Source organism: Carcharhinus amblyrhynchos, chromosome 1 (assembly GCF_965287045.1).
Source record: "Carcharhinus amblyrhynchos chromosome 1, sCarAmb.v2.hapA, whole genome shotgun sequence".
Classification (NCBI taxonomy): Eukaryota; Metazoa; Chordata; class Chondrichthyes; order Carcharhiniformes; family Carcharhinidae; genus Carcharhinus; species Carcharhinus amblyrhynchos.
The window spans coordinates 164,679,286-164,699,167 of NC_137324.1; the positions used below are offsets into that span (position 1 = coordinate 164,679,286).

A 19,882-nucleotide genomic window follows, 5' to 3' on the forward strand; every position below is an offset into this window, starting at 1 on the left:
TGACCATGCTGGAAACCAGCGGGAAGGCAGATAAGTAATTTGAATCTCTTTAAAATGTATTTTAAATATGTTTTAAATGTAATTATCAGGAACTTTTGGGTCCTGACTAAATCTGCATTAGTACTTCATTCCGGTGGGGTTTACACTAGCTCCCCACGTTTGTGGAACTAGCGGGAGACCCCGCCGGAATGAAGGGGGGTGCTCAGGCAGTGGGGTGGTGGTGCCCCTGGGCATGGGCACACTGGCAGTGCCAGCCAATGCCCCCTGGCATTGTCCAACGGGCAAAGTGCCCATGCCCGGGAGCACCTTGGCACTGCTCACCAGGCATCGCCAAGGGGGTGGGGCCTATTGTGGGCAGGGCCTAGGGTGATCGGTGGGGGTTGGGGGGAATCCTGCTGCCACTCTGCCTTGTAAGCAAATATCAACGATAACCCACTACTAGGATCAGTCTGGGATGGAAGGATGGCAGCGATTGGGGGGAGGGTGTGGTCTGTGCATTGAGGTGCTCTGGGAGGGGGTCAGGGCTGGCCTGGAGATTGTTGTGGGGTCTGTGATGGGGCTGTGGGGGAGGGGCTGGAGGGGCAGCACTGCGGGGGTCTCGGGTGCCGGAGACTGACAGATGGAGACGACTGCGCGTGCACAGAGCTCCGGCATGAATAGCTCCCACACCCATCTCCCCCCAGTATTTTAATGAAATAATATTCACCTCTGCAGTGCATAGAGCGGGAAAATTCAGGTGAGAGGCTGAACTGAGAAAATAGTCGGGATCTGGAACAGTTTTCGCACCAATTCAGTGCTTTTGGGAGAATCGCAGCCCATATTTAAGAAGACAGGAGGAGATGGAAGACAATGACAACTGATACTGAAATGCTATTGCAGTCCTGCCAGTCACCCACTCTAACTTCAGCAGGAGAGTAACGTCAAAAGGAAACTATTTTTACTGCCATTCTTGCTGTTTCTCTGCGGGGGGTCTTGTGAGATCTCTGGCAAAAAACTAGTAGAACCCCTGTAGAATTTCAGGTCCATTATATATTTTTAAGACTTTTTTTGTGATTAATACAATGGGAGATTAACATTTTTAAAAACTAAAGTTAGAAAATTTGCAGGTCCAAATGCAGATTGCATCACTTTTGTTTAATGTTTTTTTTGATACTTTCTTGAAGAGGACAAAGCAAAATAATTTTTCCAATGATGGCTCTGATTGCAGTAGAGTTAGAAATGGGAGGGGATGGGGTGGCTGGACAGGAGAGTGAAACCATCCTACACTTTGGTCGTGGCTTTACCTCTCCAGTTGGTTTGAGTTGACCTGTATTGTAGTCGAGGCGGGTTTACCAGCAGGAAGGCAAGACTGCAAATGTACAAAGCCACTTTGAAAAATCAGCTCTCTGTTATAAATTAGGAATGAGATGCCACCAAAGACTGAGCCAGATAGATACTGTTCACAAATGGCTGCAGTTCTACACATTTATCCACGATGAGAAAGCTTCTACAGATTAAGGATGGACGTTATTCTTGCTGCAGTTTGCATATATTGAGGTATCAAAGTCAAACATCTTATTAACGAAACACTGACACTGAAAGAAGAACAAGGTACAATAATCTGCTTTAAGTCAGAATCGGAAAGCTATAACTTGCCCTTCTGTAAAGATCTTGATGTAATATGAATGATACATCATTAAAATATTTTGGTTGGTTTCTTTGGAAGTAACTCAAAATATTAGTTGGAAGGTAATACAGCTTTCAGTATCTGATTCTCTTTTTCTGAAACCAATAGCTTTTAATATTGTCACTTGTAACTTGGCCAGTACAGAAGAAGGCCATTCAGCCCATTACGCCTGTATCAGTTCTTTGTCAGAGCTATCTAATTTGTCCTCTCCCTAATTCTTCACTTTCAACCCTGCAAATGTTTCTTTTGCAAGTATATATATTTCTGATTCATTCATGAGTGTCATTGCCCGTCCCTAATTGCCCTGGAACTTGTAACTAAGATATTATAACTGCTGTTCTGTAGATGAAATGTGCAAATTTAGTGGATACTTTCAGTTCTGGCTTGATTTGATTTATTATTGTCACATGTATTAACATACAGTGAAAAGTATTGTTTCTCGTGGCAATGCAGACAAAGTATACCATTCATAGAGAAGAAAACAAAAGAGTGCAGAATGTAGTGTTACAGTCATAGCTAGGGTGTTAAGAAAGATCAACTTAATGCAAGGTAGGTCCATTCAAAAGTCTGAGGGCAGCAGGGAAGCTGTTCTTGAGTCGGTTGGTACACGACCTCAGACTTCTGTATCTTTTTCCCAACGGAAGAAGATGAAAAAGAGAATGTCTGGGGTGTGGGGGGGTTCTTAATTATGTTAGCTGCTTTTCTGAGGCAGCAGGAAGTGTAGACAGATGGGAGACTGGTTTGCGTAATGGATTGGGCTACGTTCACGACTTTTTGCAGTTTCTTGCTGTCTTGGGCAGAGCAGGGGCCATACCAAACTGTGATACAACCAAAAAGAATGCTTTCTATGGTGCATCTCTAAATGTTGGTGAGAGTTGCAACTGACATGCCGAATTTCCTTAATCTTCTGAGCAAGTAGAGGCGTTGGTGGGCTCTGTTACTATAGTGTTGGGATGATGGGACCAGGACAGGTTGCCGGTGATCTGGACACCTAAATACCTGAAGCTCTCAACCATTTCTACTTCATCCCCGTTGATGTAGACAGAGGCATATTCTCCACTATGCCTCCTGAAGTTGATGACAATGTCCTTCATTTTGTTGGTATTGAGGGAGAGATTATTGTTGCTGCACCAGTTCACCAAATTCTCTATCTTACTCCTGCACTCTGTCTCATCAATGCTGGAGATCTGACCCAAACTTGGAAACCGTCAGCAATCTTGAAAATCAAATTGGAGGGGAATTTGGCTGCACAGTCATAGGTGTATAAGGTGTATAGTAGGGAGTTGAGAACACAGCCTTGTGGGGCACCAGTGTTGAGGATGATCGTGGAGGAGGTGTTGTTGCCTATCCTTACTGATTGTAGTCTGTGGGTTAGGAAGTTCCAGTCACAGAGGGAGGAGCCACAGAGTTTGGAGATGAGTTTTATAGGTATAATGGTGTTGAAGGCTGAGCTGTAGTTAATAAATAGAAGTTTGACAAAGGTGTCTTTGCTATTTAGGTGTTCCAGGGTTGAATGCAGGGCCAGGGAGATGCCTTTGAAATTTGATGACATATTTAACATTTTTCAATGCCATACAGAACCTTGGCTATCGGAAAGGTCACCCAGCCGCTGAAGCATGTCAAGAAGAGGTGTAAATGAGGCAATAATGTCTTAGAATAAAGCCCCATTTTCTCAGTTCAACTGTTTAAGTAGAAGAACAACTGAAGAGTCAGTGAACAGGAGCATCCAACCAGCACAAGGGTTGAAATACTAAATGCTAAATTGACCCGGGGAATTAGCAGAGTAAATGTGTGGGGTTACGGGATTAGGGCCTGGGGGTGATTGTGGTCAGTACAGACTCGATGGACCAAATGGCCTCCTCCTGTACTGTAGGGATTCAATGATTTCAGCTTAGCTGAGAAGCCCCCATTGAAAAACAGGATGTTGCCACCACACTTACTCTTCCCACTCTGAAGATATTTACATTGCTGCTGCACAGCAGCAGGGACCTGGGTTTGATTCCCGGCTTGGGTCACTGTCTGTGCAGAGTCTACACATTCTCTCCACGTCTGCATGGGTTTCCTCCGAATGCTCTGGTTTTCTCTCAGAGTACAAAAGAAGTGCTGGTTAGGTGCATTGGCAATGCTAAATTCTCCCTCAGTGTACCCGCACAGGTGCTGGAGTGTGGCAGCTAGGGGATTTTCACAGTGACTTCATTGCAGTGTTCATGTAAGCCTACTTGTGACACTAATAAATAAAATAAACTTTAAGGATTAGCCCCTGTCCCGTTAATTACCCCCCTTCCCAAATGCTGAACTGTCCATGAATAGTGCGATTAGTGCTGGCAGCACGTCTGTTGAAAGTTAATGAAGACTAACCATAAAAATTCATTGAGCCGCTTGCCAATGTTGTCAAGCAGCTACTCCACATGAAAACCAATCCCATTAGTTCCTTTCTTTGGAGTTAGTTGATTTTTTTACCTTTGTACCTCTGCTCCAAACCTGCCAGGATCACACCAGTTATAGTTTCCTTGTAGTTAATGGCATATTGTAAACATCCATGACTGTATGTACCCGACCCCTGACCTCATACAGCCAGAGGCAGCAAAATGGATTATTCGGCTTGCTTTCTCTTACAGCAGAATGTGCTTCGAGATATGTTTTGCTGCCTTCTAATATTCCGACACCTTTCATTCCCTATAGCTGAGAGCCCTGAATTACAACGTGGTGAGCCGCAGTGATGTGATGCCAATGAGAAATGAGCTGCAAATGTTCTGGCGGAATGTCCACAGCATAATTTCCAGGATTCACTCATTTGGATATTCATTAGACTGGTGCCTGGCGTAAAACCCACATAATAGAACTTGGAGGTTCTGGTGCAGGCTTTGAAAAGCTTGTCACGGAAGATGGGGGAGAAAGAAGTAACAAAGTACTTGGCTAATTCACTTGGCAATCAGCTAATTCACTGCATGTTTAGTTACTATGTACCTTCTTTCACAGAAATAGCTAATAGAGGAACAGTTAGTATGGGCTGTCATATAAGGGGATAAGGGAAGACACAGAGACAGAGAGAAAGATGCTTTTTTGCTCAAGATTAAATGTGCAGTACTTTCCAATTAACCTTAATTTAGAAGGTAAAGATATTTGACAATTTTTGATGGTAAATTTACCAAAAATGCAATTCGAAAGGTTGTGTGGTTTGCCTTTGACTGGCACAGATACAATGGGCTGAAAGGCCTTCTTTTGTGCTATATACTTCTCTGACCAAAAATGTCACTTGTGACATATGAGTCGAAGTGGCATTGACACGGAGTACTATTTATTTAATTCCACAGACACACATTCCAACAGATATTTGGCATGAAAGTTCAATGACATTACCAGGTCAGGTGAATCATCCTACTGGCCAGTCTACTTATTTTCCTTGGGAATAGTCATAGTCATAGAGATATCGGCACAGAAAGAGACCCTTCAGCCCATTGCATCTGTGCTGGTCAATGGCAAACCACCCAACTATTCTAATCCCATTTTCCAGTACTTGGCCCATAGCCTGGATGCCTTGGCATCCAGTGTGCACATCCAAATACTTCTTAAATAATACACCCTTAACTCTCCCAAATTCAGCAACTGAGAAAAAATTGTCCAATTAACCCTTCACCATGCACTTTGATCTAGGGGGACACTTTCATTGGATCTTGTACAGTAGCTACCTATTGTTCTTCGAGGCAGATTCTGACCTGCACAAAACTAAAAGCCTCAATTTAACATAGTGTTCCATCTTACATCTGTCACACCACGTACCACAGTGTCCTCAATTGCTGGATAGTTTATTATGGAGGTGAATGGTAGACAACACTTTGGAGAGAGATGGCCACCAGACAAATTTCTCAGGAGGCAAGGGGAGGAGGAGGCAATCAAGTTCAGAGGGAAGTATTCTGCTCTTTTCGTGGAAGGCAGTGAGTTAGGGACACATTAATAGCATAAAATTGGTTACTGAACACTGTCATGCCCAGTCAAGAAAGATCGTATTCCTAACCTTCAAGATACAGACTTTTTTCAAGGTGGTGTCTTGGAAATTAACTCTTCCTTTTAATGTGCTCAAAGATGGCTGCTGAAGGTCAGATGATTTTTGTAATTTTAAGACAAAAAGAGAATTTTACTCATGTCTGAAAAGGCTTCTGGAAAGTCATTCAGACAAATGTCCGTGAGTGGAAGACCATCCCTTGAAAAGACATTCAAAATGCAAAACCATTTGTAAATTTACATCTGTGTCTAATATCTCCAAAACTTTAATTCAATGATTCCTCCTTACTTTCCTACCCAGCCTCCCACAGACTACACGTCAGCAAGTTCAAATTTTAGCAAAGAAAGTTGCAGAGAAATCGGTTCATCACAAGCAAATGTGAACTGCCACCATTCATCCCACATTGAGAAGTAATCACCTCAAACTTTGAACTGTGTGGGCAATAGAAGTATTGATCATGTGGTCACATGATTGAAACTGATTTCAGATAGTAATATTATTCCATGGACCAACCAGAGACAAGTCAGTCTGGAGACCAACTAGAAGAAAGGAACCATGTTTAATACAACTAATAAACTTGGGCAGTGAGAAAGGGGCTAATTTGTCTTCACCAACTTTGTCTGGCAACATAGAGATTTCCAACTTTCATTCACTTTCAAAGAACCACGTGAGGGAACCCATCCAGGTTTGCAACACTGCGGGTGGGATTTTCTGGTCGCATCTGCCCCAAGACCGGAAGCTCATGTCCAAGGTCTTTAAATGGTCTGTTACATTTTCTATCCCACCCAGAATGATTCCTGCAATGCATGGAACGAGAAACTTTACCCCTCTACCTTAAAAAGGAATGGCTGAAATTTGCTGCTTGTTATTCCGTTAACAATCTCTTTTCGTGTGTGTGTGTGTTTGCGTGTGCGCGTGTGTGTGTGTGTGTGTGTGTGTGTGTGTTTGCGCGTTTGTATCTACTTATGAGTGTGTATGCGTGAATGCTTGTATCTGCCTGTGTCGTATGCATGCTTGTATCTGTGTATGTGTGTGTGTCTGTCTATGTGTATGCATGTGTAATTAATTATCTGTATGTATATCTCTTTGTGCATGTGCCTGGCAGTGTTTGTGCCCATGTGACTGTATGTCTCTGAGAGTGTCTCTGCGTGCGCGTGCGTGCATGCTTTCGTTGTGTTTATAATTCAGGGAGTTGTATAAATAGACATTTATCTTTTCTTCTGATTTACACTTACCAAAAAACACGTCTTGTGCCTATTATTAAAATTCACTACACCAAAATGTTTTTAAACTCTCCAGCTAAAATACACTACTTGCTGCAGACAATTGAGAGATGAGGAGAGGAGAAAGAGTTATTCCACTATCTCCCTCCTGTCTGTAACAACACCTATATGAAACAAAAATCTTTCAGTATAATTCCTGTTTCTGCAATTTTAAGAGAACAACTTCGTTGCAAATTACTGAAGGAGCTTTGAAAGCTGTTTCTCAACAGTTCAGAATTGGAATATTATTGAAAAGAGAGACATGCTGCTGAAGTTTTTCATCTTGCACTCAACAGAACTCAACAAATGCAAGAACACCAAATTTCAAACAATCATAATTTATGCTACAAGAGAAAAGGGTTCTGATTGGTTGGCAAATTGATTCTGATTGACTTAGGCATTGCCAGAGAAAAAGCAATAGGAAACTATAGATTCTGCGTTGTTCACTGCAATTCAAGAAAAGGTGCAAAGTGTAAGGACAGCAGGTTTCCTTCCCTAAAGAACATTAGTGAACTAAATGAGTTTTTCTGACAATTGACAATGGTTCTGTGGTCATCAGTAGATTTTTAATTCCAGACATTTTATATTGAATTCAAATTCCACCATCTGCTGCGGTGGTATTCAAACCTGGGTCCAGAACAATCCAGAACATTGGCTGGGTTTCTGGATTAATAGTCTAGCAATAATAACACTAGGCCATTGCCTACCCATTTGGTAGGGGTGAGGAGAAATTGGTTTTGAGGCAATAAAAGTGTTAACAGTTACTGCCCCATTATGTTACCAAGAAATGTTACTTGCTCTGATTAAACTGAAATTATGCAGGAAAAGCTTGGGTGGTGTGAGGCTAAAATCCTTTATTTCCTTCAAATGAGTACCTGCACGCAATTAGCATGAAAAGCAGAGATTTACTGCGCACTTGCATTTAACTGCTCTATTGTCCATTCTCGTACAAAATGAAACCTTGGAGATGAGAGATCCTAAAATAGACTTACAACCACTTAGGAGTGAAAGATTACTCTCGTAGTTAAGGGTTTCTGCTGATAAAAGAAACGCAAAGTACAGGACAAGTGGTAATTTCCTCACAGTAAATCAGCCAGTTTTGGAAAATGTTTGTAATTTTATGCAAATTACACTGCTTTTTGAAGCTTATTGTGCTCATTGTGGAAACGGAAACACACCAGGAATTGCGAACAGTTACCTGAAATTATTTCTTTGAGTTGGCCATTGCTAACCGCTTTAGAAACACTATGGAGCAAAAGACCCATGGAAAATTCCAGGTTTGAATGCAGTGAATCTTTGGAACTCTCTGCCCCGCAGGGCTGTGGAAGCTCAGTCACTGAGTATGTTCAAAGCAGAGATCGATAGATTTCTAATCGTCAAATATCATTGGGGAAAGACAGGAATGTGAAACAGGCAGATCAACTATGATCTTATTGAAAGGCAGACCGGGCTCAAAGGGCTTAATTCTGCTCCTATTTTGTTTGTTCGCATGTCCACATGACAGCAAGGGATATCATAGAACCCTACAGTGCAGAAGGTGGCCATTCAGCCCTTCAAGTCCACACCAATCACAATCCTATCCAGGCCCTACCCCCATAATCCCATGCATTTACTCTAGCTAGTCCCCCTGACACTACGGGTCAATTTAGCATGGCCAATCCACTTAATCCACACATCTTTGGAGTGTGGGAGGGAACCGGAGCACCCAAAGGAAGCCCACACAGACTACAGCGAGAATGTGTGAACTCCAAGCCAGGAATCGAAGCCAGGTCCCTGGCGCTGTGAGGAAGCAGTGCTAACCACGGTGCCACCATGATGCCTATGGAGATAGTGCGGGAAAATAGTGATGAGGTAGATCAACCACGATCAACTTGAATGATGGAGTAGGCCCCAGGGGCCACTCCTGCTTCTATGTCCCTATGGGTGGGTTTTTTCTGCCTCTCCATATTGGGTTTGGTGGTGGCAGGAGGCAGTGTGTCGCTCGCTGGTGGTGGGATCTTATGGTCCCACCCTTCCCAACAGGGTTTCCAATTGAACGCACCCCTTGCTGCTGGGAAATACATGGCGGGGATCGGGTGCACCATCAGTGGGGTCGTAAGATCTTGCTGGTGTGCACGGCAGCAAGATTTCAGCGAATGTTTACCTGCAATAAGGCCCCAGTCTGTGGAGTGTCATGTACAATAGCTACTTCGTGCCTCAATACCCAGGAAGCAAGTGGCTCTCCAAGTGTGGTCCAGTGATCAAGAGTAGACCAGGAGGACCCTTCAAATGGTTAGTGGGCTGGTCCACAACACAACTCACTGACAAAGTCACAGCTGAGGCCGCACAAGAGGACAGGCCAGAACCCTTAGCCTCCCCACTCATGGGAAGTCACAAATCCAGACTGGCTCCCCCATGTGTGACATGAGTTATGACAAGTGCGACAACACTGTGGTTTCATAAGCAAGATTTATGTTATTGCTGATTAGTTTCTCAGAAGAAGAATATATCAAATAAACATGGTCTTACAATATTAATGTTTATAATTATGAAACTATCTGTACTGTTGTTTCTGCTATGATGTAATAATTTACTGATGATGTTTAACTAGAAACAATTAATGGAAATAAATGTATTACATTTAATAGCAAAAAAGCAGTGATATTTTTCTAGCTTCCAGCTGTGGCAGACATCCATCTCATAAGACGATGGTTTGCACCCTGGTGGCCAACTCTGTGAGGCATCATCTGGAGTATCTCTCAGGCATGGCAGTCTCTGCATTTGCTGCATGCTGTCCTCTGTTTTGCTCTGGATCCTCTTCTCCTCCAGTTGCACTTTTCAGTTCTGCACACCTATTCTAACTTTTTCCGGATTGGAAGCCTGCAGGCCGTCAGCGACTGCCTTCCAGTTGTCAGTGGCGATGTCAGACATCTTTCAATCTCACTACCAGTTGGCCTTCTGGCAGAATGTTGGACACTCAGGAGGTCATGGTACATTGGCCAATGCAGCTGTAGAGAATGCCTTTGGATATACAGCCATTGTTCATTCTATGAAGAGGCTCCAGAAGGACAAACCGCATTGGCTTATTTATCAGTGAGTGTGTACTGACAGAATTAGCCTGCTCCAGCATCTCTGAATCAACAGAAAGCGTTAGCTCGGAGAGTAATCTTCTGGTTTGGTTGCAGGATTTTCCAGAAAGATGGCATATTTAGACTATTAGTCCACCTTTGGACTCCAGGATTCTAGTCAGGATTTATTCTTTTCGCCTTCAACTTTCCCGAGGCATCCAGAAGGCAGTGGAGCTATTCATCCATAGCTTAGAGTGCCATGACATGTCCACATGCCATTGGGCTTGCACACTGCACGCCTGCCAACCAAACTGCCTCTACAATCCTCTAAAGCTTTAGCCTAGAGACTGACATTCCATGTGTGGCTACAAGGAGGCACAGCTGAGGTGTTGCAGATGGGAAGGCTGTGTACTGGCAGAGAGAGGCTTAAACACTTGGCTCTCTCTTTCACATTGCTGCTAGCCAGCTGTGTAGATGGAAAATGTGAAGTCAACAGCCTACAAAAGTGGGGGGGGGGGGGGTGGTGTGCAGGAGGAGGAGGAGTGGGGAGGGAGGGAGGGAGAGTGGAAAGTGGGGAATGGGGGCACGTGGGGAGTGTGGGGGGAGTGTGAAGTGGGGGGGAAGTGGGGATAGGGGAGTGGAGGGGAGTCGTTGAGAACAGTAGGGGGGTGTGGGGGGGGGGGAGGGCAGGCACTGAAAAACGGTGGTGGGGGTGGTGCTTCCAATATGCTCCCTCAGGGGGGCTAGCACTGTGAACTGTCAGCGAGAGTGCTGACCTATAAAAAATAAATAACAGTGGAAAAACTAAGCCACAAGTATCTGAGCAATCACATACAGACCGCAGACACATTTGTCAATTTTATTTGAGTCCTGAATTCCATCCTGCCCTGGATTGAGGTTGTGGCTTTAACATACAGGCTGTTTGGCCAATCGGCCCATCTGCCAACCAGAAAGGCAGATGGGCAATGTAAACTCCTACTCAACTGTTATAATTATTGTAAGTTGGCCTCTTGATTGTCAGTGGGTTCGATTCTGACTCACATATGCGCCTGCCAACCGAGATATTGCATGAGGGGGTGATGACATGGGGGTGCGCGGCCAATGTCTTCCCACGTGATCTTTATGCGTTTTGTGGTTGGGCGCCCTAGCAACATAAAATTCTGACCGATGTTTCAGGTTGATGATCTTTCATTAGAATTTTGCTCAGAATCTAGCTCAATGCTTGTGCAAGTATATATATTCTAGGTTCCTCTCCAATCTTCCAACACAAAGTAATCCATTCATGTGGACTGACACCAGACCTTCATTATTTTAAGGATCTCAATCTGACCTCGGAGATGAGCCTATATCGAGAAAAATTCCATTTAGTTAATGACGTTCGGTTTTTGAATTCCACATGCATTTTTCATTGAAACTTCTATTTATTCCAAGTTTCAAAGACAGCAATAAAGGATATATACAGCATTGCAAATGATAGCAGGATGGTTACCAATAGCAATTTAATGATTACAGGGGAAATTGCTAGCAACTTTTAAAGGACTGAACCAATAATTCAGTGACACGAGTTCAAATCCTCCCAAGGCAGCTGGGGAAGTTACTGCAATTATTTTTAAAAAATCACAGAATGGAATCCAAGAATGCAGAAGGAGGCCATTTGAGACTGCACTGACCACAATCCCACCCAGGCCCTATCCCCATAACTAGGTATTTACCCTACCTAGTCCCCCCTGACACCAAGAGTAAGTTAGCATAATCAATTCTCCTGTGGAAGATAACTGGAGCACCCGGAGGAAATCCTCGCAGACACGGGGAGAACATGCAAACTCCACACAGACAGCGACCCAAGCTGGGAATTGAAGCCGGGTCCCAGGCGCTGTGAGGCAGCAGAGCTAACCACTGTGTCACCGTTCCGTCCATGGGATGGGGTGGGCATGGCATCATTAATTTGCCTATGTTCCTGTGGTCTTAAACCCATCTTTCCATTGGTGGAATAAAAGCCTTTGTTATTCTTACATCCATGGGGCAGTTGCCTCGAAGCCTCGATGATTAAATGTGTGCCATTAATGTATTTTAAAGAGTCATGTCACCTGGAAAAACAACTGCGGTCTCTTTTCTTCCAGGAAGTGGAATATTAAAGTTCTGGGAAAATAAAAGTGGGCAGCAAGCTTCGAAAGGGGAACACATTTCTTCCTTTGCTGCCCTTCACATTTCTAACCACCATTGAAAAAGCCAGTCAAATGGTTATGTTGCCTTGTGTAATTTCAGCCATTGGTATTCTTTCCAGATGTATCACAGCTCGGTACGGCTCCAGCTCTGTCCAAGACCGCAAGAAACTACAATGGGTCATGAACAAAGCCCAGTCCATCGCACAAACCAGCCTCCCAACCATTAACTCCGCCTACACTTCCCGCTGCCTCAGAATAAGAGACCCCACGCGCCTTGGACATATTGGGTGGAATTCTTCCAAAAAAAATTCAAAGTGCCGAATTCGCGGGAAAACTGGAGTAATTCATACTGTTTTTCTCAGTGAGACTTCATACTAGAATCATCAACACTCTGTGCACTCAGAGGCCACCAATATCATTACATTTCAGCGTGCGGGGCCTATTCACACTGGAGAGGCTGAAACCAGTGGGTCTCAGCGTATGCGCAGTGGCCCCAACTATCAGCATCCCGTTTGCTGGTGAACTTGATCACTGGCCAGCCTAGGGTCCCCACACTGCTGCTCCCCCCACCCCCCCACCCCCCCTACCCCCTCTCCACGGCCCAATTGCACTCCCCCTCCCCCGACTCCAGCCTGGGCCACCCTGATCTCCAGCCCCCGTCCAAAATAGCTCCCACCCACCTCAGCGGTGTCAGCCCCCCCGCCACCAAACCAGGCAGACCTCCTGGCAGACCCAATCCCCTGGCTGAACCCCCTCCACCCACCCCTGATCACTGGCCTTCATCCTACCCCCATGTAAGAGTGGTAGCGGGAACCCCACCCTCACTGATCATCCTAGGCCCTGCTCCAATAGGCCTTCTCCTTGGCACTGCCCCATGCCCGATGGCAAGTGCCAAAGTGCCCCCTAACATGGCCACCTTGCCCTTGAGGAGCAAAGGCTGGCACAGCCAGAGTATCCATGCCCAGAGAGCACCCCCCCACCACCCAACCCCCTGGGAGGGGGTCACAATTGTCTTCTTCACTCCTACAGGGTCATCCCGGTAGTTCCCCCAAAGTGGGGAGCTAGAGTAAACCCCACTCGAGTGAAACACTCTGGCGCGGTGGGAGAGGCTAGCGGGCCCAGAGACTTCAGTCCCAGGTCCACTAATCACATTTAAAAAGACATTAAAATTAGATAAAAATAACTTATCCTTCTTTCTGCCAGCTTCCAGTGACGACACCGGAAATCCGGGGCTGGGGGAATGTATGCACGAATCCTGTGCATGCCCGGACATGAGATTCTCCCACCCCACTGTGCTACAAAACTAGATCTTCTTCCATCGGGAAAAAGATACAAAAGTCTGAGGTCACATACCAACCGACTCAAGAACAGCTTCTTCCCTGCTGCCACCAGACTTTTGAATGGACCTACCTCATATTAAGTTGGCCTTTCTCTACACCCGAGCTATGACTGTAACACGACATTCTGCACCCTCTCCTTCCCTTCTCCATGTACAATACGCTTTGTCTGTATAGCGTGCAAGAAACAATACTTTTCACTGTATACTAATACATGTGATAATAATAAATCAAATCAGAACAATAATATTGCGACTATAGATTTGTACGAAGGGAATTCTACTGGGTACATTAAGTTGCAAAGAGTTTTGATAAAATAATATGAAAAATATAATGCAGCAACAGTAGTGTGAAAAGGAAAAGTCAATCACTGAATTAAATTACAACGTGGTAAAAAAGCTCATAATCTCAGGTTTAGAATGTAAACAGCACTAATACCCCGAGGCACGTCTGTTTAAACTGCTGGGCAAAACTAAGAAATTAGAAAACATGTGGAAATTCAATGAGAGATAGTTTTGAGTAACACTGAATGAAATTTAAGGATATAATTCAATGTGTACATTTAGGGGAGGCGAAAGCGTAGTGGTATTGTCACTGGACTAATATTCTAGAGACCCAGTGTAATGCTCTAGGAACCCTACTTCCAATCCAACCACGTTGAAATCGAATTCAATAAAAATCTGGAATTACAAGCCTAATGTTGACCATGAAACCATTGCTGATTGTTGTAAAAATCCATCTGGTTCATTAATATCATTTACAGAAGGAAATCAACCACCCTTATCTGGTCTGGCCTACACGTGACTCCAGACCCACAGCAATATGGTTGGGTCTTAAATGCCCTCTGAAATGGCTTCATAAATCATTCAGTTCAGGGCAATTAGGGATGGGCAATAAATGCTGACCCAGCAAGTGATGCTCACATCCCATGAACCAATAAAAATATGATGGCAGTGTGCGGTACAGTTCACTCAACAAGTCTATTTCATTGTGGCAATATGCATTTTTAACATGTTCATTGGAGCTATGGATAGTGATAGAAGAGGCTCGCCATTCCTTTCTATCACATGGCTAACCAGATACCTCTCCTGTTTTTACTACCTGCCACATATTGGAAGAATTTGCAGAATGACAATCTGTTTGGTCCTGCTATGAACTTATTTTCCTTGGATATCAAGTCCTGGAGTAGAACTTGAACCAGAAGCTTCTGGCTCAGAAGTAGGGATGCTATCCATTACACCACAAGCCTACTACTCATCTAATGCATCGGTGGAAAATACAAAATCATTTTGGGATTCACAGAATTTGACATCTTGTATATGCGTGATTGGGTCTATTTGTTCAATGGATGAGATGCATATCTGAGTATGCTTTCTACACTTACAGTACTCTGAGTGCAACATTTGGGTAACAGTGTCCTCATTATCTCCAATGTAACAACTATAATATCAGCCTGAACATTTACAAAACATTCTAACAGCCAAGTCATGTTACTAATGTCGACATTCTGTTTGGTAATGTGCGGATTCCATTGAGTGCAACTTTTATACAGCTCAAGTGCTCTGAAAGCCTTTGAATGTCATGGATTTTAACATCATTATTTAGAGCTAAACAACATCCATTGCTACTGTACCCATCTAAGCACAATGCACAGAACAGTAGGGCTTTAAAATAAAGTATTTAGAGCACACATTTGATCTTTATTTAAATATTACCCGGCAGCAGTTTCATTACCTAAACAAGAAAAATGTAGCACAATAAGATGTAAAATACAGAAGTATTGAACCCATAATTTGCTGGTGGGACATATTTTTGCCTTTATTGCTCCAGGGCCGTGAAGTTGAATCACTTATTTATGACAGTTTCAATGCAGTTTCAATGCACCATGATATCATTGAAGAATGTGGATCGCATAGATAGTAACCCACTGTGCTCCACGCCACCAGGGAATCAACATAGCCTGCTTAGCACAGCTAGATGTGGTTCTATCTGAACATATTTCTCCCATTATGTACTGAACAGAATACTTCACTACCAGCTAGCATTTATTTCCCTTATAAGAAAAACTGCACAACCGTTCACACCTCCAGCAATTATTGCTTTCTTCAGCTATGGCAAACTCAATGAAGTAACTCATCGTTATTACTGCAAAAGCCTCCATTTATTTCGCACGGTATATTTCAGTATGGGGAGGTCTTGTAGCACAGCGTGTAGTATCCTGCCTCTGAGCCAGAAGCTCTGGTTTCAAATCCCACTTCAGTATTTGAGAGCTGCACAGTCAAACAGGTTTGAGAATCAACTTGCAAATTGATCCAATATCTGCCACTGGTAAGTGGTAAGAATGGGATTGATTACTCATTAGCTATTTGGGCAGCAAGGTGGCACAGTTGTTAGCACTGCTGCCTCTCAGCATCAGGGACCTGGGTTCGATTCCCAGCTTGGGTCAGTGTCTGTGTGGAGTCTGCACATTCTCCCTGTGTTTGCATGGGTTTCCTCCAGGTGCTCTGGTTTCCTCCCACAGTCCAAAGACGTACAAGTTAGGTTGATTGGCTATGGTAAATTACCTCTAGTGTCAGGAGGATTAGCAAGGTAAATGTGCGGGGTTGCGGGAATAGGGCCTGGGTAGGATTGTGGTTGGTACAGACTCGATAGGCTGAATGGCCTCTTCTGTACTGTAGGGATTCTGTGATTTTATGCGATGGAACAAATTGGAGCCTCTACCATCACAATCCATAGCTCTGAGCGACAACATGTTGCCGTAGCAACTTGGACTCCTAGAGAGCATGGTGGGAATGGTAGCTGAATGGTTGGTATGGATCAGATAGGTGTCGAAAGCATGGGGCTTGATACCTGTTTTGGTTGAATTGGATTAAGGACTTGTCTCCTTGCCCTTCCCATAGCGAAGATCGTGGCATCGTGGGTTGGACCTGCCCTTTGGGCGGAGAACTGAGGAAGATTTCAAGATGCATCCAGAAGCATCAAATAATAAAATTGGAACTTAATGTTTTCTTAAAACCAGCCCTGCTGAAGAAAATTAGTTTACACACATTTTGCATGCCGCACAATTCATGTTATAGCTTTTGATGAGTGTGTAGTACGCTGGATATTCATTATTACTGAGTCTGATCCTCACACAATAGAAAGATATGCATATATAAAATATCTTTTACAACCTCAGGACATTCCAAAGTGTTTTAAAGCCAATGAAACACTGTTGCAATGTAGGAAAGACACTCCCATAACACAATGTACGAATACCAATTTTCAGTACTTTAATAAAACTGAGTGAGGATAAAATTAAAATTAGCCAGGACATGTGGATAAATCCTCTTTAATATAATGCCATAAAGTCTTTTACATTTACCTGAGAGGGGGAATGGAGCCGTGGTTTAATGTGTTGTCCAGAAGATGAAACTTCCAACATGGAAGTTCAGTACGGTAGTGTCAGCCTAGATTTCTGTCCTAATGTCCAAGAATGGACCTAAACTCACAAACTGCTGAACTAGAGGCAGGAGTGCTACCAACTGATTGGCATACAAAGCTAGTTCAAAACTGAAAATTAAATCAACAAGGCAGGCTTTTAGTACCTATTTCAAATGTTACTAACCTGTGGATAATATGATAGCTCTGCAGATAGTCAAGGGCTAGAGCAAGTTCGCAGATGTAGAGTTTCACTGCTTCTTCATTGAAATGTACATTTTGCTGCAAGTGATAGCGTAAATCTCCACCCAGCAAAAGATCAACCACCATAAACATGTCTTCCTCATCTTGGAATGAATACCTGAAAAAAAAAATACACTTCTTTTAAAACATGAATGTGAACGGTAAGCTTGCTTATCTAACTTTATCGATTATTGTCATGAGTAGGCTTACATTGACACTGCAATGAAGTTACTGTGAAAATCCCCTAGTCGCCACACTCCAGCTCCTGTTCGAGTACACGGAGGGGGAATTTAGCATGGCTGATGCACCTAACCAGCACGTCTTTCAAGGAAAGAGAAGCATCCAGAGGAAACCCATACAGGCATGGAGAGAATGTGCAGACTCTGCATAGATAGTGACCCAAGCCGGAATTGAACCTGGGCTTCTGGTGCTGGGAGACAGCAGTGCTAACCACTGTGCCACCGTAATGAAGACAAGCTTACAAGGAACAAGAACAAAGAAAATTACAGCACAGGAACAAGCCCTTTGGTCCTCCAAGCCTGCATCGACTATGCTGCCCATCTGAACTAAAACTCCTTACCCTTCCGGGGACCATATCCCTCTATTCCTATCCTACTCATGTATTTGTCCAGAAAAGTCACTGCTGAACTTGTAGGAGAAATTTTAAAGCAATGGATCAGACTTATGATTATGATTATGTGAGCCTTCTTCATGCTATTTTCACATCAGATGAGTAAACTAGCATTCAAAATTATTCAAACAGATTTTGGAATAGCTCTTTTATGAATCTACTGAAACATATCCTTAGTTGTTAATGCTAAAGCATTCTTGGAGCTTGCGGCCGAGATAAAAATGATAGCGTTTGCTGATTTATTACTGTACGAGGAAAATGTTACTGAATCATGAGGGTGTTGGGAATGCATTCCTTAATTCCCACAATGAGTACCAAACTGCTAAGGCTTCTAGCCACATAATTAAATCATCTTAAATGTAGAGCCTGGGTGTGAGGCCTATAAGTTGTCTTTATATATGTTTGGTTATTGCGAAGCTATTGATCAAATTTGTAAATTAAAAAAAGAGATAAAAACAAGTAACTGTTAGATTCTCTTCGTACAAAGGGGGGTTAACTTTCTTTTACAAAACGTGCTCCTCATTTTAATGCAGAAAACCTGAAAATGCCTGAATTATTCTACATCTTCTGACTCTGATGCCTGAATTGCTGCAGGGCTCTCCTGATCCCCTGGCATACCTTTGGCAGCAAGTCACAAAAGCTCCTAGGAAAACAGCAACAGCCATTTTTAGTCACTCATGCCATTTCTGAAGATGATGTGCAAATCTCTCACCCAGAGAATGCATGCAGCCATTCCAGGCACTTGCATTTTACACAGTAACAACAGATGAGCAAGAATGGCAAAAAAAATGATAAAGGGATTTTTATCTACTCCATGGGAGGAAACACATTCTGCACTCATCCTGGAGCCTTAAGCTAAGCACTTCATTCATAGGTACAACATTGGTCCAGAATTTCACATGTAGCATTTGCCCAAACAAATGCCAGGCAATAATAATCAGCAATAAAGAAAACCTACCCACCACCCCTTGACACTTGTTACCATCATTGAATCCCTTATTGTCAACATTCTTGAGGTTAGCATTGACCAGAAACTCAACAGGACTCGCCACATAAACACAATGGCCACAACAGCAAGTCAGAAACTAGGAGTAATGCGGCAAGTAACTCACCTCCTGATTCTCCAAAGCCTGCCCACCATCCACAAGGTGCAAGTCAGGAGTGTGATGGAACACTCCCCACTTGCCTGGATGGGTGCAGCTCCAATAACATTCAAGAAGCTTGACACCATCCAGGACAAAGCAGGCCACTTGATTGGCATCAAATCCCCAAACATCCACTATCAACGCTCAGTAGCAGCAGTGTGTACTATTTACACTGCAGAAATTCACGTGGATTGCAGCAATTCGAGAAGGCAGCTCACCACCACCTTCTCAAGGGCAATTAGAGATGGGCAATAAATGCTCACCTAGCTGGCGATGCCCATGAATGAATAAAGAAAAAAAATACAATGCTTGAAAAGGAGATGCATGAACTATCGTACAACTATCGTACAATATTTTTCACCTTTTCAGCTACTAATAAAAGAGTTAATAGTTAGGCAATGCCAGCTATGATCTACCATAGAATGTCACAGTAACATTTATGTTCAGAATAATATCTCAAACACACCCTTTGCCTGCAAAGGGGCTTGATACAATGTCCCAGGCATACCACCATAATGGCAATGCTCTTCTAAGTTTCAATATATGATTACAGAAATTAAGAGCTATTTTACTGAATCAACATGTACCTGTACAGTGATATGGATTTCTAAATGCAAGGAAATTGGTCACCCTTATACACAACTTGTAGCAAAATGATCAACATTAACAAAAAATCAAAACAATCTTCATTTATTGCAGAAGTGTGCTGTGCAGAGTTGATATTTTCTATGTTCTATAGATATAGCTCTTGGGGCTAAAGGAATCAAGGGATATGGGGGGGAAAGGGGGGGGGCAGGATATTGAATTTGATGATTAACCATCCTTATAACGAAAGGCGGAGCAGGCTCGAAGGGCCAAATGGCCTCCACCTGCTTCTATTTTCACTGTTTCTATAAAGGACAATTCAGATTATTTGGAGTTATGAAAAGAATCAAAATAAAGATATTTGCTAGAAACGGAGAT

General features: G+C 43.4%; 1 protein-coding gene across 1 annotated transcript in view; it reads right to left on the bottom strand.

The window, feature by feature from the left end:
- LOC145350693 (serine/threonine-protein kinase 32B-like) overlaps positions 1-19,882 on the bottom strand; it is a 250,846-nt gene that overhangs the window by 81,020 nt on the left and 149,944 nt on the right. Inside the window, exon 4 of the mRNA XM_080199906.1 lies at positions 17,088-17,261. Within this exon, the coding sequence (XP_080056032.1) occupies positions 17,088-17,261 (174 nt within the window). The remainder of the gene's footprint in view (positions 1-17,087; positions 17,262-19,882) is intronic.